This window comes from Mirounga angustirostris, unplaced genomic scaffold (assembly GCF_029215605.1).
Source record: "Mirounga angustirostris isolate CCGP_5_RB_7025 unplaced genomic scaffold, mMirAng1.0.hap1 SCAF_1, whole genome shotgun sequence".
NCBI lineage: Eukaryota > Metazoa > Chordata > Mammalia > Carnivora > Phocidae > Mirounga > Mirounga angustirostris.
Window position 1 is genome coordinate 118,369,846 of NW_026991709.1, and position 27,548 is coordinate 118,397,393.

A 27,548-nucleotide genomic window follows, 5' to 3' on the forward strand; every position below is an offset into this window, starting at 1 on the left:
TAAACAAATAAAAATAAATAAATAAAATAGAATTCTAGGTTGACATTTTTCTTTTAGTACTTAAAAAGATGTTCTACTGCCTTTAGACCTTCATAGTTTTGATGAGAAACCTCCAGTCATTTGAATGTTTGTTCCCTAATATGTAATCTGGCTGCTTTGAAGACTTTTTCTTTACTTTCAGGTTTTAATTTTCAGTTTTATTATGATATGCCTGGGCATCAATTTCTTTGTGTTTATCCAGTTGGGATGTTCTGAACTTCTTGAACCTATAGATTTATATCTTTCATCCAGTATGGGATGTTTACAGTCATTTTTTTTCTTTACATAGTTTTTCTGGACTGCATTCTTTGTCTTTTTCTTCTGGGATTCAAATCACAGAAATGTTAGGCCATTATTGTCTCACAAATCCATGAAGTTCTCTTTTCTTTCTCTGTCTCTCTTTCTCTTCAGTGCCTTTTCTCCTTCTAGTTCAGGTAGAATGAAAAAAAAATCTAAGAAGCAAAATCCAAAGTATCTCCTCACCTTCTGTCCTGTAGAGACCTCTGAGTCCTGTTCCTCAGACCAGAAAGAGGGTTCTTCTGTAGAAACTCTCCAAATTTGCACCCAGTGTACAGACCTAGGTGTCAGATTTTAGGCTCTCCCTGAGTCTAGGCCAGGAAATATTAGAGCAAATAAATAAAAACAGGAAACTCACCACTGGTTTGGTGTTACTTAGAGTTCCCTGACCAGCCTTATTCTTCTGAGTCCTCAGATAGCTTTTCCACACATTCCGTCCAAGATCCTTAGCTGTTTCAGTGGGAGAGACAGAGTGAAATCTGCTTACTCTCAAAGATTTTCCATCAATAAGCTCATTTGAGAACAGTTTAAAAGTGGAAGATTATTTAGAGAAAATTTTTAAGCAAGTATGGAACAACCAGTGAGGAATGTAAATAAACTAAATTCCTGTTTTTCCCCCATTTCTTTGCCTGTTGCCAGAAACTTTCCTCAAACCAGCCATCTTGTATGTTTTCCAAATTTTGTTTTAAAAATACAGACATTTGGAAATGATTTTTTAAAACATACAGATTTCAAAACCAAGATTATTTTTTTAATTTTTTTAAAAAAGATTTTATTTATGGGGCACCTGGGTGGCTCAGTCGGTTGGGCGGCTGCTTTCGGCTCAGGTCATGATCCCAGGGTCCTGGGATCGAGCCCCACGTCGGGCTCCCTGCTCAGTGGAGAGTCTGCTTCTCCCTCTTCCTCTGCCTGCCTCTCTGCCTACTTGTGCTCTCTCTCTATCTCTCTGTCAAATAAATAAATAAAATCTTTAAAAAAAAAAGATTTTATTTATTTGAGAGAAAGAGCATGTGAGTGGGAGGAGGGGCAGATGGAGAGTGAGAGAATCTCAAGCAGACTCTGCACTGAACACGGAGCTCAGAGCCTGATATGGGGCTCCATTTCACAACCCTGAGATCATGACCTGAGCTGAAACCAAGAGTCAGAGGCTTAACCAACTGAGCCACCCAGGTGCCCTGAAAACCAATGTTATTTTTTTAATATTAGTTTTTGAAGTACTAGAGATATTTTGATGTGCTATATGAACATTTTGATCAAACAAATGTGACTAATGGATCTGAGAATTCATTTTGAATAAAATTTGTAGTTGTTATTGAACAATCCTTATTGAGTTTTAACATAGGTGTTCCTTAAACTTCTCGTCTTTAATCAATTTTTCATTATAAGAATAACAAAACATACAATTAAATTAAACCAATTTACTTAAGGCTGTACAAAGCCATCAATTTTTTTTTTTAAGATTTTTTATTTATTTATTTGAGACAGAGAGAATGAGAGACAGAGAGCATGAGAGGGAGGAGGGTCAGAGGGAGAAGCAGACTCCCTGCCGAGCAGGGAGCCCGATGCGGGACTCGATCCTGGGACTCCAGGATCATGACCTGAGCTGAAGGCAGTCGCTTAACCAACTGAGCCATCCAGGCACCCGCAAAGCCATCAGTTTTTATTATGACTGATTCTTGAGCTTAATCATCTGAATGTGCTGTCTGCCCTACATGCTTATTCAGGAGTCACTTCACAAACAAGAATATCCAAATGGTCAGTGAAAAGGATTGCCACTTCATTAGTTAATAGAGAAAACAAAATCAAACTGTCATGCAGTACCACCAAAATAGCTGAAATGAAAAACATAGACAGTATCAATTATTGGCAAGAATATGGCATAACTGGAATTTTCATACTGTTGTCAGGAGCCTTAATTTGGTATAACCACTTTGGAAAATAGTTCGGCAGTATCTTCTAAAGCTAGTACTAAATGTACTTAGACCTTAGGACTAGCAGCTTCATCCCTTGGTATATATCAAACAGAAACACATACATATGTTCACCAAAAAGAATGTCTGTGAGTGTTCAAAGTGGCCTATTTATATTAGCCAGAAACTAGAAACTAACCAAATGCATATCCGCTCTAGAACAGTTTAATGAATTGTGTGTAGTCACACAGTAGAATATTATACAGAGCTAAGAATGAAGTGCAACTACTTGTAACAACATGAATGAATTTCACAAGCATTATGTTGAACAGAAGAAGTTTGTATCTTGATCTGGGTGTTGGTTTCCTGGGTATATGCACGCTGTGAAAATTCATCCCTGTTATACACTTGGGATTTGTGCAGTTTTCTTTATGTATGTTATATACTCCTGTAAAAATAGTATACTAAATTAATTAGATCTTGATTTTTTGTTTGTTTCTTAAAGATTGGCTTTTAGTATATCTACTTATTGATGGCCCCTTATTGAACTCATTAGATGTAGTAGTTTTTCAGTTGATTCAGTAGAGAGGATCTTTTCATCAGAAAACTAGGATTGGTGTCGGGGCGCCCGGGTGGCTCAGTCGGTTAAACGGCTGCCTTCGGCTCAGGTCATGATCCCAGGGTCTTGGGATCGAGCCCCGCATCAGGCTCCTTGCTCAGTGGGGAGCCTGCTTCTCCCCTGCCTGCCGTTCCCCCCTGCTTGTACTTGCTCTCTGTCTCTTTCTCTCTCTAGCTCTCTCAGTGTCAAATAAATAAATAAATTCTTCAAAAAAAACAAAAAAACTAGGATTGGTGTTATCTTCAGGAGAATAATTTATTTTAATGCCAAAAACATACAGTTGATTTTTAAATAGCCCAAATATCTTTATTTATTTTTAAAGATTTAACTATTTATTTGAGAGAGAGACAGAGACAGAAAGCATGCATGTGGGGGCAGGGGTGGCGGGTTGCAGAGAGAGAGGGAGAGAGAATTTTAAGCAGATCCCCACTGAGCATGGAGCCCAACGCGGGGCTTGATCCCATGACCCTGAGATCATGACCTGAGCTGAAATCAAGTCAGACACTCAACCGACTAAGCCACCCAGGTGCTCTGAAAACAGCCCAAATATCTTTAAAGGAAAAAGTAAGGTGTGCTGCATATAGAGCTCATCTAAGACCTTCCACAGGCCCCTAAACCTGTGCAGTGTGGGAGCCCAGATAGTACTAGAGCAGAGTACCTTTGTGTTGACCCTTTCACACTGTACTTGTAATAAATGTGGGTGCAGGTAAACACTAGTCATATAACATAATTCTGTTTGTCCCTCCCCAGCCCCTCTGTTTTGTTTTAGGGTTTTTTTTAATTATTTGTTTTTGTTTTTGCAGATCTTTTCACAGATGCTGCTGAGACTGAAAAAATGGCCAAAAGTTTAGAAGATTCTGAAGGAGTCTGTTTTGTTCCATCTTTTAGTGGATTGCAGGTATTTTATTTATTTATTTTTTCAGTCAGTGGCAACTACAGACATTTTTCTCCTCATACCCACACTCAAAATTATGTACCTGCTACTCCCTTACCTGAAAATTTGGGAACTGAGCAGTATGAAGGTAAAGGTATGTTCCGGGGCTGAGGAGCTGTGACTTAGCACAAATAGCATGAGAAAGCACAGCACATTCCCCTTAGAGCTCCACCCATGTGGAAATGAGAAGTTGGCAGGTTTGGTATAGAACTTTTACATAAGACTTAGCATTACTTTATCATAACCAAAAGTAGCCATTTCCCAGTGGGGAAAGATATATCCGTATATTGGCATTTTTTACTTAGAGGAAGTGTCCCACTGAGAATTAGAAAAATAATGTTAAGATTACACACACACACACACACACAGGTATATTTTGCAGTTATTTATTAAGTTTCATTAACTTTTAAAAAAAATCAAAATTTCTTTTGGTTAACTGTTGTGGTGGAGTATTGGTTACTTTGCCTAATCAAAAAGTGAACCCAGTAAGAGACTTGGCTTTGTAATATTTAACTTAGTATTTAATTGAAAAATCTGTGATATTGCCTTTGATTTTAGCATATTGTTATAAAGACCTTTAAAAAACTTTTCAGGTATATTATTATGAACAACTTCCTTTTTTTGGAAAGCTTATACTATTCTTTTAATCCTCCTCTAAATATGTTTCCTTTCAAAAAATAAAAATTTCTTTTACTTCTAGTTCATCCCATATTCAAGCAATCAGTTAAAAAAGCCCCAAATTTGAAAGTTCGGATAATATAATGTAGAAACTGATGAAAAAGGATTAGATCAGGGTATTTCAAATCTCTAAAAATATCATATTTCCAATCTAGGCTTTTAATGGACATTATTTTAATATCTGTAATAATTTCCTTCTATATACATTACCTTAAAGGACTAAAAGTTTATAAACTACATAATAGAGATTGCACTGTATCCTTTTTAGGGTGATGTGAGGACTGAATAGTATCCATCCTAGGACAGGGGATGAAGAATATTTGTTGGATTGAGGTTTCAGGAGGAAGCTTGAGATGAATAGTTGTCATCAGCCAAGGTAGGATTTAATTAGGCTACTGTGTATTCTTCCCTTTTTAGAAAAATATGCTCAAGGACTTAGTAGTGACTTTATCTTGGCAGCTCTGTTTTTAACTTCTGCCTCAGTCCGTATGCTTGTAAAAATAATATCAAATATATGAGAAAAAGTATTGCTAAAGCCCAGAAGATTAGACAAAACTCTCAGCAGCTGTGGTTTTTAATTTCATGTTAATAAAAAAATGTCCCCGTCCTGCCATGACTGCAGCTGGCAGTATGTGGGGTTTGGGAGGGGTGGGGGAGGGCTGCAGACCAAGTAGTTCCAATGTAGCACTGAAACAAATGCCTCAGTGGAAACCGAAAGTGAGTTCAGACAATACTGTGTTGATACTAAGCTATTTGAAAAATAGGAGGGAGATCACTGATAAGCGGCCTATGTCAACAACTAAAGAAAATGAGGGATAGGGGAAATGGAGGGAAGGAAGGGTCAAGTATCTGCGATTCTGCCTTTAATTTTAGAATATTGTTATGGCCATAGATAACAGGGGGCAAGATATTAAAAGATCCCAGTAGCCTCCATTTCTCCAGGGAGTCTGCTGAGATGGGGTATCGGGAGCACTTTGAAGAAAGTGGGAAATCTAGGACAACCACTTCAGGATATAGCAAGGGGTGGGCTAGAGCATGGGGGCCATAACCCAGGGGTGGCCGCAGTTGGTGCAGTCATTGTGGCTTCGCTGCGGCAGGGCTGTGGTTTGTGGGCGGGGCTACTAATGGAGAGCATCCACCACAGGCGTCAGAGGCAGGAATCAGTGGCTGGCTGCTTAACTTGAAAGTTACCGTGATGGTGGCAGTGACAGGATGGACAGGACTGTGAACCAAGTGTCAGTTCTCAGAGGATGAGGAGTCGTGCTCCGATGAGGGTTCTTAAGTTTGCAGGGAACAGGCTTGCTTATCCGACCCTGAGAGGAGCTGGTGGTTCACTGGTACTGGAAAGAAGTCGGGCAACTGACTTTGCAGTTCTTAATGTTCTTTGTGGTTTCTTCTCTGTGGGTCTACTTTTCTCATTACCAGCACTGCTCTGTATTCTTTCTTCCTCATAACCTCTACTTAATTGTCATTATTTTCCTCATACTTTCTGCTTCTCCATAATTTGGAAATACACACAACCTTCTTCAACTTTGTGCCTTTTAGCTTCAGTTCCCCCTGTTGAGGGTCTTTTTCTGAGATCATCTTTTCTGAGAAATCTGAGAATCTGACTGGAGTGCCTGGTCTTCTCAAGCATTGGACAGATTTTAAGTTTTAAGTTTTTAGAACTTAAATTTTAAGTTTTAAGAACTTCTCAGAACTGGTTATGGTTTAGGAGAATTTATTTACAGTAGAAGGAAGGATTCAGAAGGCACAGAAAGGGTTATGAAGAGAGTCAGTAGTGGGAAGGGTTTTGGTAAGAAATAATAGGGCGCCTGGGTGGCTCAGTTGGTTAAGCAACTGCCTTCGGCTCAGGTCATGATCCTGGAGTCCCGGGATCGAGTCCCGCATCGGGCTCCCTGCTCGGCAGGGAGTCTGCTTCTCCCTCTGACACTCCTCCCTCTCATGCTCTCTGTATCTCATTCTCTCTGTCTCAAATAAATAAATAAGATCTTAAAAAAAAAAAATTAAAAAAAAAAGAAATAATAGTAATATAAAATTGTAGTGGATTCTTACTCTGTGTCAGGCACTGTTCTAAATGTCATGAATTATCTCATTTAATCCTCAGTAACTCAGTAAGGCAGAAGATACTCTTATCATCCCATTCCAAAGATGAGGAAACTGATTTAGAGCTGTTAAATCACTTGCCTGGTCTCACACTGCTAGTGAGCGGCAGAGCTGGTTTCAGGGCCCAGGTGCTCTGATTCCAGAGTCCAGGTTCTTAACCACTCTGATGTACTGGTTCATGGTATGGCATAAAATATGACACTGGGAATACAAAATAGATGCCAGAGGAGTTTGTGTTTAGGTTCACGGTTGACAGAGGGCAAGAGGAATTAACCATCCTGCAAATCCCCAGCAGATTAGGCTAAAATCCCAGGGGTGACAAGGGCCTGTGGGGGCAAGCAGTCTATGCCTTGGTCATAGGTTAGCTTAGGTTAGCTTAGGCCTCCAAACAAAACTTTACCGAGTCCTGCTGTTCCTGGTTGGTTGATGGTCTGGGAGGCTTACTCACTGGGATTGGCAGTGACAGATTGGAAGTATGGCCGGAGGCTGTCTGCCCTGGCAAGGTGTGACCAGGCCCAAAGGACCTTGCCAGTGTTTTTCCCGCCATATCATCCCAAAGACAGACTCACTTGGACTAACTAATACAGGGGCATTGTAACCAAAAAGAAATTTTTAGGTTTCTTTGGAATTTGTTACCCCTCAAATTGGCCTATTACTAATTAATTGTAAATTATGTGCATAGTTATATTTACAAAAGTGATTTCAGGCCAGTCATACCAGGATTTTACGTGATATATTAGAAGAAAATATTTTTATGCAGAAAATACATAGCACACAACTAGGGACTAAATGAACTGGCTGAATCTGATCTTTGTTTTATGGTATTATACCACCTGAGACAGGCCAGTGTGACTGTATAAATAAGCTTTCACTGAGTGAATCACCAAAACATGTTAATATATTTGAAAACAATCAGGATAAAATCATAATAGGAGGAAAATCACAGCTACAGTAAAGATAAGATGTAATATGGAATTTCTTCAGTTAAGTAATGAGGAAGAGTATTGTTTGTTCATTGATTAAACAAATGTGTGAGGATCCCCCGTGGGGGCCAGATGCAGTGCAAGGCCCTGGAGACACATAAGAATGAGTTCCACAGGGAAGACAGACTTTTAGCAAATGTTCACACAAATATACATGATTATAAATATATTATATAATGCGAAGCTCTAGGGTTCCATAGAAGTAATGATGGTGGCTTGGTCTTGTCTCTGGGATCAGAAGTTTTCCCAGAGGAATCTGAGCCAAGATTTGGAAGGGGAGTAGAATTAACTAGGAGAAGGGGTGGTAGAAAGTTTTCCAGGTAATGAGATGATGTCTCAAGGCCCTGAAGCTAGAAGGTGCTTTTCCTGGGGACCATCATTTTCTGATATAGCACTAGTACTTCCCTCTGTTGCGACCTCATATCATACATTGAAACCATTCTTCTGTCTCTTTCCTTGTGAGATTATGAGCTCTGGCAGGGGTCTTTGCTCTGCATCTTTGTGTCCCAGAATTGTCTTGCATTTCTGGGGATGCAAAGATGAATACAAACTTCATCCGACAGATACATAATTCCAACTCAAGACTTTGGCTCTTTTAAAGACAGAAGTTAGGCTGGATCATTTCTCCTATTAGGCAATAAGACTATTAAGCTAAGGAATAGAAGAGTTTGAATGTTTGACAACAAATTAGGTGTAAGTTATGACCCCGAAAAACACATATTCTGCCTTACAGTTTTTTATCTTATGACTAATGGATATTTTTTAAAAAACACTCTACGAAAACAATTCTGGTTTAAAAACTTCACAGATGGAGAAAAGGGGAAATACTAGGATTGCTTTTCATTTCTTCTTGTAAAGCTAGACATTTAATAGTTTGTTACTGTGTAAAAAATAATAATAATAATTTGTTACTCTTCTCTTTGTGTGAGTTCAGACAGAAGGTATAGCTAAGTCCAATACCTATGACTCAACCTTGCTTAAGTCCTATTAAAGAGTTACCCTAACAGTTGACATTTTTTGAGGCTGTCATTTATTTTAAAACTACTTAACTCTAAGCATTCTTTTTTCCCACCATGGCAATGTCTTTATTGCATAATATGCCTTCAAGTCTATGCATATAATTCAGAACAATAATAAAAATTCTTCCTATCTCTTTCTTTAGGCTCCATTAAATGACCCCTGTGCATGTGCCTCTTTTATGGGTTTGAAGGCTTCCACCAATAAATACCATCTTGTACGAGCAATATTGGAGTCAATAGCTTTCAGGTACCAAAACCTGCCCTAAACTCTCCCTTCCCCATACAGTATTGCCATTTTCTTCTATTAATTTCTGCTAAACTAAATTATGAAATTTATTAATTTTAACTGAGTGTTTATACCTTTAAATTCATACTGTTTATGACATAATCTGCTTTTATTGCTAATTTCCTTAGCATCTCCTTTTTTTTTTTTTTTTTAAGATTTTATTTATTTGTCAGAGAGAGAGAGCATGCACAAGCAGGGAAAGTGGCAGGCAGAGGGAGAAGCAGGCTTCTCACCGAGCAAGGAGCCTGATGTGGGACTCGATCCCAGTACCATGGGCTCATGGCCTGAGCTGAAGGCAGACGCTGAACTGACTGAGCCACCCAGGCGCCCCAGCATCTCTTTTTTATATGTAATAGTACCAGTACCATTTACATTTGATATCTGAAAATAGATGATTTTTAAAAATACAGTTGGCCCTTGAATACCATGGGTTTGAACTGTGCAAGTCCACTTACATGTGAATTTTTTTCAACAGATACGGTACAGTACTGTAAATAAATGTATTTTCTCTTCCTTATGATTTTCTTAATAACATTTTCATTCTCTAGCTTACTTTATTGTAAGAATACAGTATAAAATACATATAACATACAAAATATGTGTTAATTGACTGTTATCAGTAAGACTTCCTGCCAACGGTAAGCTATTAGTAGTTAAGTTTTGGGGGAGTCAAAATTTACACATGGATTTTTGATTTTGTGGTGGGTTAGTATCCCTACTCCCTGTGTTATTCAAGGGTCAACTGTATCTAAGTTCTTAGGCATAAAAGACTTAAAATTTGGACTTTCAGAGATTTTTTTTATCCTTACTGATAAAGGAGACTTTCAAAGGTTTTTGTATCCTTACTGATAAAGGAGAATTCTAATTATTCTAATTAATAATGCTTCCATTATACTCAAAGATTGAATCACCAGAATTACTCTTTTTGTATATTTCCCTGTGGTCTTTACATTATGCCACAGTTGTAGTTTATTAAAATTAAGAATGTGGCTGTCATGAATATGGAACATTTGGAATGTTTAAAGTAAAAATGTGATTACAAAATGATTATTTTTATATTTGATGAATTCTATTAGATGTTATTCATGTCATATCATCTTAATAGCTTTCTATTAAATGAATCCTTGCTTAAATTTTTATTTGTAGGAAGGATAATAGATTAAATTTATTTCTAAATGAAAAATATGCTCCCTTTTATCAAGGTGAAAAGTACAAGGCCCTAAACCTCTTGCTTGTCTGAGCATTTATCATTGGCTTCCAGTTAGCATAATATATTTGAATATATTGGTTTAATGTTCTCTTTTGTATATTTTATAAATACCATATAAATAAAACCATAGTTTTTATTTTTCTAGACTGGAAAAAAATAGAGAATTTTCTCTAAATAGTTATCTTGATTTTTTTACTAGAAACAAACAGTTATATGAGTTGATGCAGAAAGAGATCCATATCCCTGTGACAAAAGTCCGGTATGTAAACTTTGTTTTCAATAGATTTAATCAGAAATTGGAAGTGAGTGGTAACCGCTATTAGTATTTTCATCATTATGATTTTTCAGGATTTAAAAAATAAATTATGCCTAGTTTCTTTGCAACAAAATTCTTGGTCCTAGGAATTTGGAAAGAAAAGGGAAGCTAATTTTGGATTTATGGAGAATATAACACAATATAGAATTTAGGAGGATTCTAATATATGTATGTATATTACAAACATCTTTAAAATCTCTTTTTTGGATGTGTGGCTGTCCTTTTGGCATGGAAGCATCAAATTTTCTTTGCTGGTATGTCCAAATGAATTTTTATGTTGGCTTAGTTTCCTTGGCCTGTTTTGAACTAGTCTTAGGACAAGCAGGGCGGGTGGGAAGATTGATGTTAGGGATAAGGAAAAGTGTTTGAAGATTACCTAGTGAGGACCTTTATCTTCAGGTCAATGGGAAGTGATAGAATTTTGGAATTAAAAAGTTGAACTTAAAAAAATAAAATCAAGAATCTAAAAAAATATATGTGGCCCTTTTAAAAAAATTAATAATGTTTTTACGCTTCTGTTGGAATAATTTATCTCAACTATCTTACTCCCCACAGGGCAGATGGAGGAGTTTGTAAGAACAATTTTGTTATGCAGATGACTTCAGACCTGATTAATGTGAATATAGAGAGACCCATCAACTTAGACATGTCCTGCCTTGGTGCAGCTTTTCTAGCTGGCCTTGCTGTTGGTATGTGTGGATTTTATAAAAGCGAGAACTGTCTCGAAAGCGGTTTCTTGCCAATAGCATTTCCCTTCCCAGATCACAGAATTATAGAGCAGGTCTGGAAAACCTTGGTGTTCATTAAGCTCCATACACATATGCACATAACTCACAAAATACTCCTTTGACCTCCTCTGTGGATGGGTCTTCCCCCCACTCCCTCCCTCCTCACTTCACTCCTTCCGTCAGAATTATGAGGCAAGGAAACTTAATTTTCAACTGCTCTGTCTTCAGCAAAGGGAAAGTCTCTGGGTAAACTTCCTGAGTAGATAGGCTTTTCTTTGGCATTAGAAACCACTCCATTCTTTTACATATTGAAAATTTGTTGAGTACCTGCTATGTGACCGTCACTGCTGGGAATAAAGAGTTTAAAAGACATAGTCCCAGATGAACCATGAGAGACTATGGACTCTGAGAAACAAACTGGGGGTTCTAGAGGGGAGGGGGCTGGGGGGATGGGTTAGCCCGGTGATGGGTAATAAAGAGGGCACGTACTGAATGGAGCACTGGGTGTTATACGCAAACAAGGAATCATGGAACACTACATCAAAAACTAATGATGTAATGTATGGTGATTAACGTAACATAAAAAAAAAAAAAAAAGACATAGTCCCTGTTATGGGAGTCTCTAGTTACAGCCAGACAAGTAAACCAATTATTACACTTGCGTGATAAACCCAGCGAACAGCCATAGCTTTAAGCACATGGTGCAGGCTTCCCAGAGGAGGCTCAGTTTTGAAGGAGTTAGCAGACAGCCAGGAGAGGAGGTAAGGAGTCCTAAGAGGTGAGTGGTCCAATAAAGAAAGCAGCTTGTGCAAATGTCCCGGCCCATTACAGTAAGTGCTGACAGGGGAAGAGCAAGAGGAATGGCTTCAGAGGAACAGAGGTCCAGTTGTGGTAGCCTCCTCATACAGAGGGGTTTGAACTTAATCGTGAAGGCACTGGAGAGCCACTGAAGAATTTTAGGCAGGGGAGGGACATGGATAGATCTATATTTGAACAGACCACTTTGGCAGTTAGTGAGAGGATTAGTTGGGAGGGTGAAGAATGGACTTCAGGAGGCCAATTAGAGGGTTCCCTAGGAAGCAGGATGCTAATGTGGGGTACTGGGATTATTTAATACCTTCCTGTATGGAAGGGAAGAATGTTTGTACAAAACAGGATATTTTGTAGTTAAAAGTTTTAGGCTAATATGTAGCATATTAAAGTTACAAATCCAAAAAGTTTGAAATCTTGTTAAGTTCAACTTAAACTTTATTCTACTAAAAATCTGTTAACTTTGAATAAAATTGAAACAATCACTTTCATTTGTTCATTGATTAATGTGTGATTAATTCAAGTTGAAGAAAATAACTTTCCCTTAAATAATCATTTCCATTTACAAATTTAGTTAAATTCCTTTGTATATTTCAACTAATACACATTTAATACAATTCACTTTCTTTTTAGTAATTTCATATGCCTAACTGAGCAAGCTTAGAAGTGTAACAAAGAAAATCTTCTCAAGTACTTGAACAACTCTTGCAAAATGAATAAATTAAGCTTATATTTGCAGTAAATCAAATGCTCATAAACATTCTGATATTGTTTATAAAGTAAATCAAATTTTTCTATGCCTTTTCGGCTTATAAGACTAAATATGTCAGATTCTCTTGAACATTTTAAATACTTTAAATAACAAACACATACAGATTTTTTTTTTAAGATTTTATTTATTTATTTGACAGAGAGAGCAAGAGAGCACAAGCAGGGGGAGCAGCAGAGGGAGAGGGAGAAGCAGACTCCCTGCTGAACATGGAGCCTGATGCTTGATCCCAGGACCCTGAGATCATGACCTGAGCCAAAGGGAGATGCTTAACCAACTGAGCCACCCAGGCACCCCCATATGACAGATTATTCTTAAACATGACACAGTGGCTTGAGCTTTAGCTATTTCGTCATATCTATACTTAATTTCAAACCTTTCTAATACAAAGAGACTTCACTAACTACAGGGAGCCGTTTTACCATCTCAGAAAAGCTGAGATTTCTGGTTGGCTTGCTTCTCTTTCAGGAATCTGAGACTTGAAGGCTATGCACATCCTCTGTATTTTCAAAATTCACCCAGGAAATGAATCTATCTGATACATACTTAGTAAAATTATTTGAAAAAATTTGTATGTCCTGGGGTGCCTGGGTGGCTCAGTTGGTTAAGCATCTGACTCTTAATGATTTCAGTTCAGGTCATGATTTCAGGGTTGTGAGATCGAGTCCTGTGTTGGGCTCTGTGCTCAGTACAGAGTGCTTAAAATTCTCTCTCTCCTTCTCCCTTTGCCCTTCCCCCAGCTCACATTCTAAATCAGTCAATCTTCAAAAAAAATATATGTTGGGGCGCCTGGGTGACTCAGTGGTTAAGCGTCTCCCTTCAGCTCAGGTCATGATCCCGGGATCCTGGGATCGAGCCCTGCATCGGGCTCCCTGCTCCGTGGGAAGCCTGCTTCTCCCTTTCCCACTCCCCCTGCTTGTGTTCCTTCTCTCGCTGTCTCTCTCTGTCAAAAAATAAATAGAAATCTTTAAAAATATATATGTATGTCTTAAAGAGTAAATAATTCTGGAAATAAGGATTTTAAGAACATGCTTATTTTCATGATTAGACTTATCTAACTTTAGTATACTAATAAAAACTATTTTTAGTCTTTTAATAACTTCTATAAATTAATATCTTTAAATATATAGATAAGTCTAAAATGCTGACTTTGTCAGTTAGAAAGAAAGTGGTCTGATAGAAAATTTGAGAGGAAGGGATTTTGTGTCCGCTTTATTGATAAGAGAAAATATCCTTCAAGAAGACTTGTCAACTGTGTTAGTACTTCAGAGTAAGTGAAATATACCAGGTTAATTAATAAGACACCTCGGCCATTTCAGACTACTTATGTTCATAGTTATAAATGTGTTTTCTTGCTCCTTTTTATTATGAATCACATGATCCTCTTCGTGAAGAACCATATAATCATGAAGTGGGATTTAAATAACTTGTATGAAATACAATAGTTTGAAAAAGAAACTACTTATTATAGTCAGTCCCATTTTTGAATTTATGCATATCCCAGGGAGTTGCCTCTTACCTCAAGATATATGACAAAAATTCTAATTTATCTTTGTTTTTTTTTTTGAAAATATACAATTTCTTACTTGTTTTCTTTTCTTCATAGAAAGTCACGAAATTAAATGATGATAGGGAGAGGTTGGTCTAGAAATGGTTTGGTGCCCTGCCACACAGAAATAAAGCTGATAGAAACCAAATGATTTTAAAATCCTGGTGTATTTATTCCCAGGGATAGTCAATCTAACAAAATTCAAAAGCACTAAAATATTTTAAATTGTGTTTTAAAACAATAGTTCTTTACCTGTGCACCTGTTTGCATAGGTTTGTGGATAAACTTTATGGACTCCTTATCTGCCTTAAAATTTGAGAGTAATTTTTTCTATCTATAGGGTTTTGGACTGACAAGGAGGAACTAAAGAAACTGAGGCAAAGTGAAGTGGTTTTCAAGCCACAAAAGAAATGGCAAGAATATGAAATGAGTATGGAAAACTGGGTCAAAGCAGTGAAACGCTCCATGAATTGGTATAACAAGATGTAGCACTAACTGGAACGACTGAAACCATATACGGCTGGTTGATATGACACGCAGATGAGACACAGCTCAGGGATAATAACCAATACGACAATGACTGAGAAGATTTCAGATGAGCTTTGCAACCTGAGAGAAAAAACATTGCTTTTTTGAATACAAAACAAAACAAAAAATCCCTCATTTTAAAATATAGACCTTGGTAAGATTGTAAGGCAACAGTACCTCAAAACTTTATACCTTCTGTTTTTTAGGAAATTCCAAAGGACGTTAGCCATTTCCAGCCATATTTTGACAGCTGTGGGTCCTCCTCCTTTTTATACTGGGTCAGCGATACATACGGACATAATTGTTTACTATCTGAGTTAATAGTTCTGGGTCAAGCATCATTCATGTTTTGTTCCAAAATTAACAAGTGTTCCTTTAATTCTTTAAAATTAAATGGGCTATCTGAAGTTCGCATAGCTAGAAAGACAGACTCACTGAGGAAATGTGGAATTTTGCAACATTAATATTTTATATTTAAAGCCGTAATTGTTCAATACTATATCCAAATATGAGCTTGATATAGGCTCACATAAGCTTATTGTTAGTCAATTCTTTCCTTTATTGGGCTTAAAGACACTGCCTTAATTTTTCCTTGTTTCACCAAAATCTGAGCATTCTTTTTGTATTGAAAAAATAACTTTAGTGGATGAAACTACAAAGGGTAATGATTCATAAGGAAAAAGAAAATATTTTCTTTCTCAAATATTTGAAAGAAAAGGATTTCTTTCAAAAACTTCTGGCTAAAGTGTTAACATCCCATTTTTTACAAAATGCAGGTAGTGGATATAAATCTTGCTTTGCTCTTCCTGTTCTTTATCTTTGTTGTTGGGGTGCTTGCATAAATGTCTTTTGCTTTTCTTAAGTGCCTAATTGACAGAGTTTAATTTGAAGGAAGTGCCCTAATTCATTGGTGACATAAGAATTGTCTTCATTGGGGTATTTTACTTATCCAGGTATCTTTTTTGGGGGGGGTTTCCTTTTTTTAAATTTTAAGTTCAATTAATTAACAATATAGTGTATTATTAGTTTTAGAGGTAGAGTTCAGTGATTCATCCATTGCATATAACACCCAGTGCTCATTACATCATGTGCCTTCCTTCATGCCCACCACCCAGTCACCCCATCCCCCCCCCACCTCCCCTCCAGCAAGCCTCAGTTTCTTTCCTATGCTTAAGAAGTCTCTTACGGTTTGTCTGCCTCTCTGGTTTCATCTTGTTTTATTCTTCCCAGGTTTTTTGTTTTTTTTTTTTTTACTAACCAGAATCATGCTGTATGTATTGTTCTTTTTTTTTTTTTTTTTAAAGATTTTATTTATTTATTTGACAGAGAGAGACACAGCGAGAGAGGGAACACAAGCAGGGGGAGTGGGAGAGGGAGACACAGGCTTCCCGCTGAGCAGGGAGCCTGATGTGGGGCTCGATCACAGGACCCTGGGATCATGACCTGAGCCGAAGGCAGACGCTTAACTTAACGACTGAGCCACCCAGGCGGCCCTGTATGTATTGTTCTTTGATGTGCTTTTTGGAGATGTTCTCAGCCTAGCACACTCCTTTTATCCATTCTATATTCCACAGAAATAGATGTTTGGGTTGCTTCATTCTGCTGTTATAATTATTCCCACAGCACAGGGGCTGAAATTTGAGGGGAAGAGTGTCAGTTTGAGCCCTTGGCAATCTGAGGTGAAGGCATGTTGACTTAAGCAAAACCAGCCACATCCCTGTCACACATGATGCCATCGGCCTGTGGGTCCCAAATTCACAGTCCAGCCGCCCTCCTGCCCGAGTCAGCATGCATGGTCTGCCATCTGCTAAATGCCAAGTCAACATATCCAGGTATCTTTTACTTCCGTTCAATCTACTCATCTCTGTGAGATAGGAGCAGTGGGTAGCTGACAGAGGTAATGGAAGTGTATTCATGCACATGATTGCCCTATAGTTACTAGGCCAGAGCTCCACAGAGAGGAGCAGGGACAGTTCCACATTCTCAGACTTTCTTGATAGAAACAAATGTAAAAGAATCAAGAGTTGTGAGTAGCTTCAGGCCCCGTGTAAAACTATCCTATGGCAGTAGACTACCCTCCAGCTTGTTCTTATGTTTTTTGCCCCTCCCTCCACTTGGGCTAGGTTCCATTTCAATTTGTAGCAATAATGAATTTATTTCCCTCTTAGTCGGGCTTTATTATATAAAGACCTACTGTTACAGAGCTAGTTGTTAAATGCTAATGAACTTAAAAAGTGACTGTTACAGGGAATTTTGTTGTTGCTATCATATATGTCCATTTCAGTGACAGATATGATAGAATTAGGGGTCACACTGCATTTCTACAAATTCCATTTCGGTGAACTTTGTCTTCTTGAAGTATTAAAATTTTTGATGGAATCATAATAGCCAATATATAGTATCATTAACTCCATTAATTAAGATTTGGAAATATTTTTGTGAAGTGGAGGTATTTTGTTTACTGTAAAAAGTCAGATTCCATTATGTAGATAATATTCTTTTTATTCTCTTCATTTTTCTTATGTCCCTTTTACAAAGCTTAGTGACCAATTGTAGGCCCTTTTATCAAAATCAGATCACACGTAAGCTGCTCCGTTGTTTTACTGTTTCTTACAGATTCGCTTCTCAGTGGGTATAATTTCATAGGAAAGAACTGTCTCTTTGTGTTAGGATATACTGAATTGTAATATTATTAATACGTAAGAATTTGTTAGCTCATTTCTTTTTCATATTCTTCTCTCTCATCATCAACCACAAAATAAAGGATAAATACCTTTTAGATAATGTGAGAAAGTAACTGTGAACATGTCTCATCGGAATTGAGCATCTCCTCAAAAATCAGTGGCTGATTTTTTCTTCTGTTAGTCTAGAATTAATCTTTTATTTTTACTACTTCTGGCTGTTTTTTAGTGACACAGTTTAGTAAATCTTTTGCCAGATTTGACCTAAATCAGAAACGTGACCACATTTGCTTTTGTGGTTGTAGAAACAGTTGACATTCAAAGTCAGTTGAGCAAAAAAATTTATCCTTTCCATCCTCCAAGTTTATTCTCATTTATATGCTAATATTTGCAGTTTAAAAAATTTTGTGCTAACATTTCTCAGCATGTTTTATTTTCCCATTATGGATCAATCAGATATTTTTAGGAGGTCTGTAGCTATCTTTTTAAGTAGGAGAATGTTTCTGTACAATCCTTTAAAGTGGTACTAAATGCTTTCATACCTAGACTTGCTGATTTTTAATTGTTTTATATCCCACCATAATACGGTTTCTCAATCTCAGCATTATTGACATTTGGGACAGGTAATTCTTTATCTTGGGATGTTGTACTATGCATTATAGGGTATTTGGCAGCTCTACCTGCTAGCTACCAGTAGCATCCCCCTAGTTGTGGTTAAAAATGTTTCCTAGCCCTGCTAAAGGGCCCCCAGGAGGCAGTATCACCCCCAGTTGAGAACCATTAATGAGACTCTTAGAAGAAAATCGAAGACTCAGCAAATGTAGTGTGTCTATCATGCTCCTTTTCTCTCTGCCTCTTTTTACCTTAGGAAATGGTTGTTAGCAAAAAGAGGTGGTTGTATCTTAAAATAAGTAAGGTTTCTACTTTACTGGTTAGTGAGGCGAAAAAAAGAAAAATCTTATGTTGTAATTGTGTTCTGCTGTTTGTACCCACTCGCATCTGTCCCCATTCCTGCATCCTCTGTGGTCTTAATGAGTGGGTTTATGACTTCAGTATAGGATTAATGTAGTCTGCAGAGCATCTTGATTTGATCTGCCTTTTTGCTTCCTTTTCATCTCTGAACAAAAGAGATGATCACTCTCTTTTATCTGCCTCTGTGTAATATTCCCATCAAACTGGAAGTTCCCCAAAAGCAGAAACCATATCGGGCGCATGGGTGGCTTAGTTGGTTAAGCGACTGCCTTCGGCTCAGGTCATGATCCTCGAGTCCCAGGTTCAAGTCCGCATTGGGCTCCCTGCTCAGCGGGGAGTCTGCTTCTCCCTCTGACCATCCCTCCTCTCATGCTCTCTCTCTCTCATATAAATAAAATCTAAAAAAAAAAAAAAGGCAGAAACCATGTCTACTTCCACAGAACTTAACTCTGTGCCTTCCTATTGATGGGGTGAATTTTTACTTTATAAGCGCAACTCTTTTTGCATATATATTTTATCCTTGATTTATATACATTTGTTGATAAGGAGCAGCTTATATTCGTTGCAAGTAAAATATATTTTGTTGGATTAAGAAGGACAACAGTTGACCCTTGAACAACATGGGTATGAACTGTGCAGGTCCACTTATATGCAGATTTTTTCCATAAATATATGTACCATACTGTGAATGTATTTTCCTTATGATTTTCTTAATAACATTTCCTTTTCTCTAGCTTACTTTACTGTAAGAATACAGTGTATAATGCATACAACATACAGACTATGTGTTAATTGATTGTTTATATTATCAGTAAAGATTCTGGTCAACAATAGGCTTTTAGTAGTTAAGTTTTTGGGGAGTCAAAAATTATATACAGATCTTTGACTGCACAGGGGGTCGGCACTCCTAACCCACATGTTGTTCAATGGTCAGCTTATGAGAGCTAGAATCCTCCTACTGTTTATTTTTAAATTCTTCATATGTTTATGTGTTTCCATATGTATTTGTGTAGAGATACACATCTATAAAGACACATAATTATATCAACTTTCTAAGGTACAGTTGAAGCCTTTCCATTCACCAGTTTTGTGTATTTGACTGCTGACAGCTCACAGATTGAATCTTAAGAACGCCAAACCCTCTGATGTTAGAGAGAAGTAACTTCAGAAACATCCCCTTCTGCAGAGGACTTATACTGGGGACCAGTCTTTAATGAAAAATAATCTAACCCAGGAGTTTGGCAAGAATTTTATAATTTTCTGAAGAGAGGACCCTGGAGTTCTTCAACTTGAAGTGATTCTAGAGTCATCCAGACATAGCCTAGAAGGTTTGAATCTACCCCAAAGGACTCTGAATTCCTTTGGGAAATCTAGATCATGTTTTTCAGTTAGAATTAAAATATACTCTGGACCTACCTGACCCCAGAATCATCTTCTTGCATACCCAATGCCAGGTCATCTGGTTCAAACCAGTCAAAATGGTGACCCCGAGGAAGTCAAGTAGGTGATCCTTGTTTGTTTTTAAGTTTTGGAGCCTCATAGCCATAGATATTTTGGTACCAGCACTGGTTCTAAGTCCCTGGCTATATGGTCACCATATTCCCATGGGACCCTTGCCCTTCGGGTAGTGCAGGAATGATCTTGGGAGTGGGAATGTTAGAGACAGGAACCTGAAGAATCAGATATTTCTGAAATTTTCTGTATGCTATTTCTACTGCCTTTCCCCCCTGTATTATAAATGTGGTTTATTAAAATAAAATGGCTATGTCTGTATAGATATCTATACTCTTTAGAAAATAAATGATGCAAGGTTTCAATTTAAATGAGCCATATCTTCACAAGAAACTTTGAAACTGTTCCAGAGTAGCTGTACCATTTTACATTACAACCAGCAATGTATGAGTGATCTGGTTTCTCCATATCCTCACCAGCATTTGATATCACAATTTTTTATTTAGCTAGTGTGATAGGTGTGAAGTTTTCTCATTGTGGTTTAATTTGCATTTCCCTAATTAATACTGATGTTTAACATCTTTCCATGTGCTTTTTTGCCATCTTTTATCCTCTTCAGTGAAATGTCTGTTCATGTCCATTTGCTAATTTGGGTGTTTGCTGTATGAGCCCTATCTTTACATGAATATCTTTTTTAAAAACTTTTAAAATCACTACGGTGACTTCAGAATTCATCAAGTAGCATTTCTAAATCCTTCTAGGCAAAGTGTGTACAGCACCTGAATGTGATTTTATAATGTACTGAGCAGAAGAGTTCTCACATTCCTTCTGTACTCATTATGTAGTATAGTACTAATACCGTATAACGGCAAAAAAGTTTCAAAGATACTTTTACCTAGAACGTTAAGTAGGGTGTACAAATACGTATTTTGTCCATAGCTATCATAATGCTTGTAATCTCTTTTATTTAAAATAAGCTGACTTGTGTTTCAGAATGATTTTGTGGAAAAATAATTTGAAAATTTCCTATTTGTGCAAGACAGTTAATATATTTTCTAGTTCATATGCATCGGAAAATTCATAATCTTATTTCTCCGATGTTCCTTACAAATTTCATAGTTTTATTAAATCATCATTGAGAACCTAATAAATCAATGTTGAGATCTACAAATACAGTCTAAGATGCACAGCAATAGGAATGGGTATGTGAATTTTTCCCTTAACGTTTTTCTACTTTATTTTTGGATTTGTTTTTTAATTTCACCTGGAAATTCTTATTTAATACTATTTCCTGTTTTGGTTTCTGCACATAAGAAGGTCACAGAGGAATTGGGGCACCTGGCTGGTTCAGTTGGTAGAGCATGCAACTCTTGATCTCAGGGTTGTGAGCTTGAGCCCCATGTTGGGTATAGAGATTACTTAAAAATAAAATCTTAAAAAAATAAAAAAGAGGGTCACAGAGAAATAAGCATGTGGTAACTACAAGATAAATTTGAGCTAAATATGGTTAGAGAAGAAAGGTTTTCTGTAGCCCTGCCTCTTTAGATCCTGTTAGGTTTATCATTCATATTGTACATTCTTGCACAAGGGAAATTACCAGAGCAGAGGGTTAATTCTTTGTGGTGGGAAAAATGATATAATTTGTTGTGAAAGTATACTGTATTTTTAAATACTTAGATTTTAAATAACGAGGACAAATTATTTCAAATACTAACATGATAGAATTAACCTAGCAGTTGTTAAAAATCCCTTCTGAAAATTATCTAAAATTATTTGGGAATCTACAATGAGACAGTAAATGATTTTTTCTATACATATTATGTATTAAGGCCATTTTTATTTAGTATTTCTCTGTTCATAGCTTTGGGTTTGCACACATGCACAGCAGCAACGTCTGGATGGTGAAGGATTCAGTCAGTCTGGATTCCATTCCCTGACCGTAGTGAGGAATGGTATCATTCCAAAGTAGGAAATTTGAAGGATGATAAACATTCACTGATTAGAAGGAAGAGAGGGGTTTTCTTTTAATTTTATTTTAGGTCAAAGTAGTATTAGTCTAAGGAGGATAAGGAAGGCGGGCGTTATGGAGATATGTGGAGATGGCTTTTCTGAAATTCATTTTATAGCAATACTTTTAAAGAATTTTGCAATTGTAAAAAATTGAAGGAAAAAAATGAGGGTAGTAGGGAGTAATAATGGATTTTTTGCTACTTAGAAAAAGAAACAACCCATCAAGAGGTGGAGATTGTGGGGCGGATACATTAGATTTGCTAAATTCCCTTCCCCCTCACCCACCACTAGGGCAAGAATCTTAGCTACTGGATCCCAGGGAATTCTCATATCCTCTAACACAGTCCATGAGGCTCTGGTCCTGTCTCTCCTAGAAAGTCCCGTCTCTGTCAGCATCTCAGCCTCATCACCAAACACTGTCAAGAACTGAGAAGAGTTTGAAATTTTACTCTACTTGGAAACTAAGAAGTTAGCCTCTCACAGTTCCATGGATATTGGCAGAAGATAGGAGACTTCTGGGTCAGAGATGAAGGACTTTATTACTCATAGGCATAGCAAACATCACAATCTTCATATTTGCAGTGGTTTCCTGTGCTTCTCAACTCCTCCATGGAGCAGTCCAGGTTGATGCTGTGCACTCAGTGAGTCTGTGGTTACGGCGCAGGAATCTCAAGCTTAGGAAACTTAAGTCTGTTGTAATGAGCTGCAAGTATATGTGTCTAATGCTTGCTCCAGAGGAAATTACTTCATTATATTGGACAGTAAACAAAACTGCCCTCTACTCTGGCGGGAGACACATATTTGGCGACAAAGGCCTCAGTGCCTCTGCTTGCAAGATAAGCAGAAATGAGAGAGCCACGTAAAATGGACTGTCAACAATAAAGTCATTATCTTGATTATGGCAGTGGTTTCATGGGTGTATACATATGCCCAAATTCACGAAATTATTTACCTTTTGCACAGTTTATTACATGTCAGTTTCACTTCAACACAGTGGGAGGAAGAAAAGTCTCAGATAGGTTGTTGGGACCAGTAGCCTCAATGCCACCAAAGTACTTTTCAGAAAAGCAGAATTTCAGGCCTCATTCCAGGCCTGAAATTCTGCTTTTTAAAATTTTAATAAGATCCCCCAGTATTTAGTTTTTTAGCTTTTTATTTTGAAATAATTTTAGAATTAATAGTTGTGAAAATGGCACAGAGTTCCCCTCATCACCCAGCTTCCCCTAATTAACATCTTACATAACGATAATATAATCACCCAGACCAGGGAATTCACACTGATATAAGAGGATTAACTAATCTACAGACCTTAGTAGGATCTTGTCAATTTTCCAACTACTGCCCTTTTTCTGGCTCAGGATTTAATCAAGGACCCCACATTGCATTTATTTTCATGTCTCCTTAGTCTCCTCCAATCTGACAGTTCCGCAGTCTCTTTTTTTCTTGACTTTTTTTTTTAAGATTTTATTTATTTATTTGACAGACACAGCGAGAGAGGGAACACAAGCAGGGGGGGAGTGGGAGAGGGAGAAGCAGGCTTCCCACAGAGCAGGGAGCCTGATGCAGGGCTCGATCCCAGGACCCTGGGATCATGACCTAAGCCGAAGGCAGATGCTTAACGACTGAGCCACCCAGGCGCCCCTTTTCTTGACATTTTTAAAGAGTACTGGCAGTTACTTTATAGAATGTCCCTCAATTTGGGATGGTCTGGTATTTTCTTGTGATTAGGTTAAGGTTCTGAATTTTTGTTACAATGCTGCAGAAGTGATGTGGCCTTCTCAGTGCATTCTATCAGGAAGACACATCAGTATGTCTTCTTCTTGATGATGTTAACCTTGATCATTTGATTAAGGTGGTACCTGTCAAATTTTTCCACCATAAGGTTACTATTTGCCCATTTGTAACTAATAAGCACATTGTGAGGAGATAGTTTTAGACCAATGTAAATATCCTGTTTCCCATCACACTTTCACTCACTAGTTTGAGCATCTGTGGTTAGTTCTTTCTGGCAACCATCATTCCTGTACTATTTGCCTAATAATGGTGATTTTCTATTTACAGTATTTCTTTACATTTATTCATTGGAATTCTACCATAAGGAAGAGCTGTCTCTTATCCTCCATTTATTATTTATTTGCTTATTTATATCAGTTTTGGTCATTTTTTGGTCCACTTCACATCCTCGTGGCCCACCTTTTTATCCCAGTTGTTGCAGCAATCACCTGCCCAGGTATAACCTGGCAGCATCTTGCATCACCATAACTCCTGTTTTCTGGGCTGGGATTTCTCTGCCTCCCAGCTTGGAACTGATTCGAATCCAGTCTGTCATTGTCACCCATGATCAAACCAGGAGGTGCTAGAGACCTAACACTTTTAAACAGTGGGGAAGAGAGCCAGTGTATAAACATGCTCCTCTTCAGTTCCTTACGTGGACAATTCTGAAGTGTGTTCTTCACAGCAACTTGCAGTCTCCTGCTCCATCAAGCCTCAGTGGCCTCGAGCAGGTGATCATCTCAGAAACTAGCTTGGATTGGCTTTTCCTCCTTCATGTTTCAAGCTTCCCAGCCTCTACTCCTGTTCCTTGGAATCATTTACCAAAATAAAACACCTGTGCAGAAGAATTTGTCTCAGAGGGGGGAGTGGGGAAGGAGAACAAGCAAAGATTTGTGTATTACCAGTCGTTAAATATTTTGACTCTCACCCCGGTACGTAACTAAAACCCTATGAAAACTTTCACATCTACAAAGGAGAGGTGTACAAGTAAATTCATAACAGTAGAATAGAAAAAACCCCAAATATCTATCAGTAAGAGAATGGATTATATAAATTTTGTTATTTTTTACATCAGTGAAAATGAATTACATCGAGACAGATGACTCAAACAAAATGAGCCAACAATAATAATAATTTACAGATGAGTAATAAAGTTTGACCCCAGATATATGTAGTTCAACAACATGCAAAACTAAACAATATATTGCTTGGAGTTAAATACATAGCTGTTACAATTGTCAAGAAAACCAAGAAGATTGTAATTCAGGATAGGGTTATTATGGGGAGGGAAAAGTAGGGGGTCACATTGGGGAGGCACACACAGAGCTCCAGTGATGTTAATAGTCTATTTCTTAAGCTGGTACATGAGGATTTATCATTATTCCTTTTTTTTTTTTTTAAAGATTTTATTTACTTATTTGACAGAGAAACACAGCAAGAGAGGGAACACAAGCAGGGGGAGTGGGAGAGGGAGAAGCGGGATTCCCGCGGAGCGGGGAGCCCGATGCAGGGCTCGATCCCAGGACCCTGGGATCATGACCTGAGCCGAAGGCAGATGCTTAACGACTGAGCCACCCAGGTGCCCCTATCATTATTCCTTATACTTCACATTTATATTTTTAGAATGAATAGAATATCATTAAAAGATTTTAGGTTTGATATTAGGAAGAGCTTAGTTTTATTAAGGGTGACTGTGAAATCCTTCCCCTGGCCTAACCAGCTAAATCATTCCAGAAACGAACTCAGGAGAAGGTTGTGTCCCTCGCTGAGGAAATTCCAAGGCGTAGAGGCCAGTCTCTGGAAGACAAGGCCTCCATTTAACACATTTTTGTATTAAGTGTCATTTCTTTTGTCAAGTCACTGGATGGATTAGGTGTGAAAACAGGATGCTGTTTAAAAATAAAGTCCATATCTGCAATTGTCCAGACAACTGCGGATCTTTTTGTATAATAAAAAGGTGTCATTAAGAACCTGTTACTCACAAGTGTGGTGTGGCAGCACCAGGTGGGAGCTGATTGGAAATGCAGCCTCTACATCCCACCTCAGACCTACTGATTCGGAGTCTGAATTTTAATGAGATCTCAAAGTAATTCCTGTGCACAGGAAAGCTTGAGAGGCACTAGTTCAGAAGTCCTCTAGCTGCGCCTACAGAAAGCAGCCTTCAGCACCAGGAGAGAGGGCAGCACATGCAAGTTCCTCGGGTCTAACTGTAATGGATCGGTGTCTTCCGTGGCCCTCTCTTTGGTGGCCCACATATTTATAAGTAGAGACTTTATTTATTTATGCTTCTTTCCTCTTTCTAGCTGTGCTGGGCTGTGGATGAGAGTGCCATTCAATAAAAACTTACTGAGCTTCTCTAAGCACTGAGGACAGGGTGGTGAATAGGATGGCATGGCTCAGAATATCAAGGAGTTTACAAGATACAGATACTAAATGAGTAATTAGGATCTGTTTAAAAGACGCGGTTTGATGGGCAAAGAGCTGGAGATGGGGAGTCAGAGGAAGCTTTACAGAAGAAAATAATCTCAGCTTAGATGAGAAGGCGCATGTAGGTGAGATGTAGGTGAACTGGGGGGTTATTCCAAGCACAAGGAATACCCATGAATGGAGCTCTTTGGGCATTTATATGTGTATATCCCATGACTTGCGCTGTTCTTGGCATACAATAAGTACTTAATAAGTGTTTGCCCAATCAGTGTGTGTTCTGTCATATTTCAGACATCTACTCTCTGGCATGGGAGATAGTGGAAGCTTTATTTTCCTTTTCAAAGGAAATAAGATCCCTTAATGGGCAAATGAGAAGGAAGAGAGCTGAGTGTTGTGCAAATTGCTAAATTGGAACTGTGAGTGGGAACGAAAAATTGATTTACATGAATTTTCCTCCCTGAAGCAACTTGACAATTTATTCTGTTCTGGAGAATTTTCAGTTTTTGGCTTCAAACCCAAGCTGTTCCTTATTCTGAATTTCTTGGCCTGCTGTGAAACTAGCATTTAGTGTCTTTTACAGCATACCCTGATTAGGTCATGGAAATTCACAGCTAGATCGAACCAGTATATGGAAAATTTGAAACTTTCACTGCCCATTTTACTTCGTGGTGTTGGAAGGTGTTATGAAACATTGACTTTTAAATCAATTTTTTCAAAAACAGTATTATCTAATGATCAAAATTGCCATCATTTATTGAACACTTACTATATGTATATTACAGAGCAAAATCCTCGTATTAACTACAAGAGGGTAAGTTGAACCACTTGAATATTGCCAAATATTAGCAATTCATATGGTTCAACTTAATTTTGTCTTCAGACTCTCATCTTAGAAACTTATTAGAAAGGTTTCACTGACAGCCAAAGCCCTCCTCCAAAATTAAGCACTGAGTTTTTGTTACAGATAAGGAGATCCTGAGAGTTACAGCTCCTTAATAACATCCACCCATCTTACCCCCATTAGTCCAAGTGCTCTGTGTGTCTACCATGGTTGTTTACACATTGTACTGAAATAGTTTACAATCCATTTCTCCTGCTAGACTGAGTTTCTTGTGGGTGGAGGTTTTTTCTGTCTTGCCCATTTTTGTTTCGTTGTACCTAGAGTGTTTGAAAAAACTTGTTAACTTGAAACCTTAACAAAATTTCTGGTGGAAACTTAAGAAATACTATTGATTTGTTACTGGAAAATACATGGTAATCACTCCAGTGGGGCTTTTGCATTTTAGAATCAGTCCAAAGAGTACTGCACTTGGCATTCTTGAACTCCTAGGAGTTTATCTATGTACAATTATGCAGAAATTGTCTCTCCACCCCACCCCGGAGAAATGTCCAAAGGTGCTCTCTCACTTCCCTCACCTCCTTTAGATATTTCCTTAAATGGCATCTTTTCTG

The 27,548-nt window shown here is 37.8% G+C and overlaps 1 protein-coding gene across 7 annotated transcripts in view; it reads left to right on the forward strand.

Moving 5' to 3' along the window:
* Positions 1-17,604, forward strand: part of GK5 (glycerol kinase 5) — an 81,108-nt gene extending 63,504 nt beyond the window's left edge. For 2 of the 7 annotated variants that reach the window (XM_064586894.1, XM_064586904.1), the window contains 4 exons: positions 3,669-3,763; positions 8,729-8,832; positions 10,281-10,340; positions 10,953-12,840. In XM_064586894.1, the coding sequence (XP_064442964.1) occupies positions 3,669-3,763; positions 8,729-8,832; positions 10,281-10,340; positions 10,953-11,247 (554 nt within the window). In that variant the 3' untranslated portion in view covers positions 11,248-12,840. Of the gene's footprint in view, positions 1-3,668; positions 3,764-8,728; positions 8,833-10,280; positions 10,341-10,952; positions 12,915-14,593 lie in introns of those variants that run through there. The other 5 variants (XM_064586900.1, XM_064586918.1, XM_064586907.1 and 2 more) reach the window with 5 other exon arrangements.
* The last annotated feature ends 9,944 nt before the right edge of the window (positions 17,605-27,548 follow it).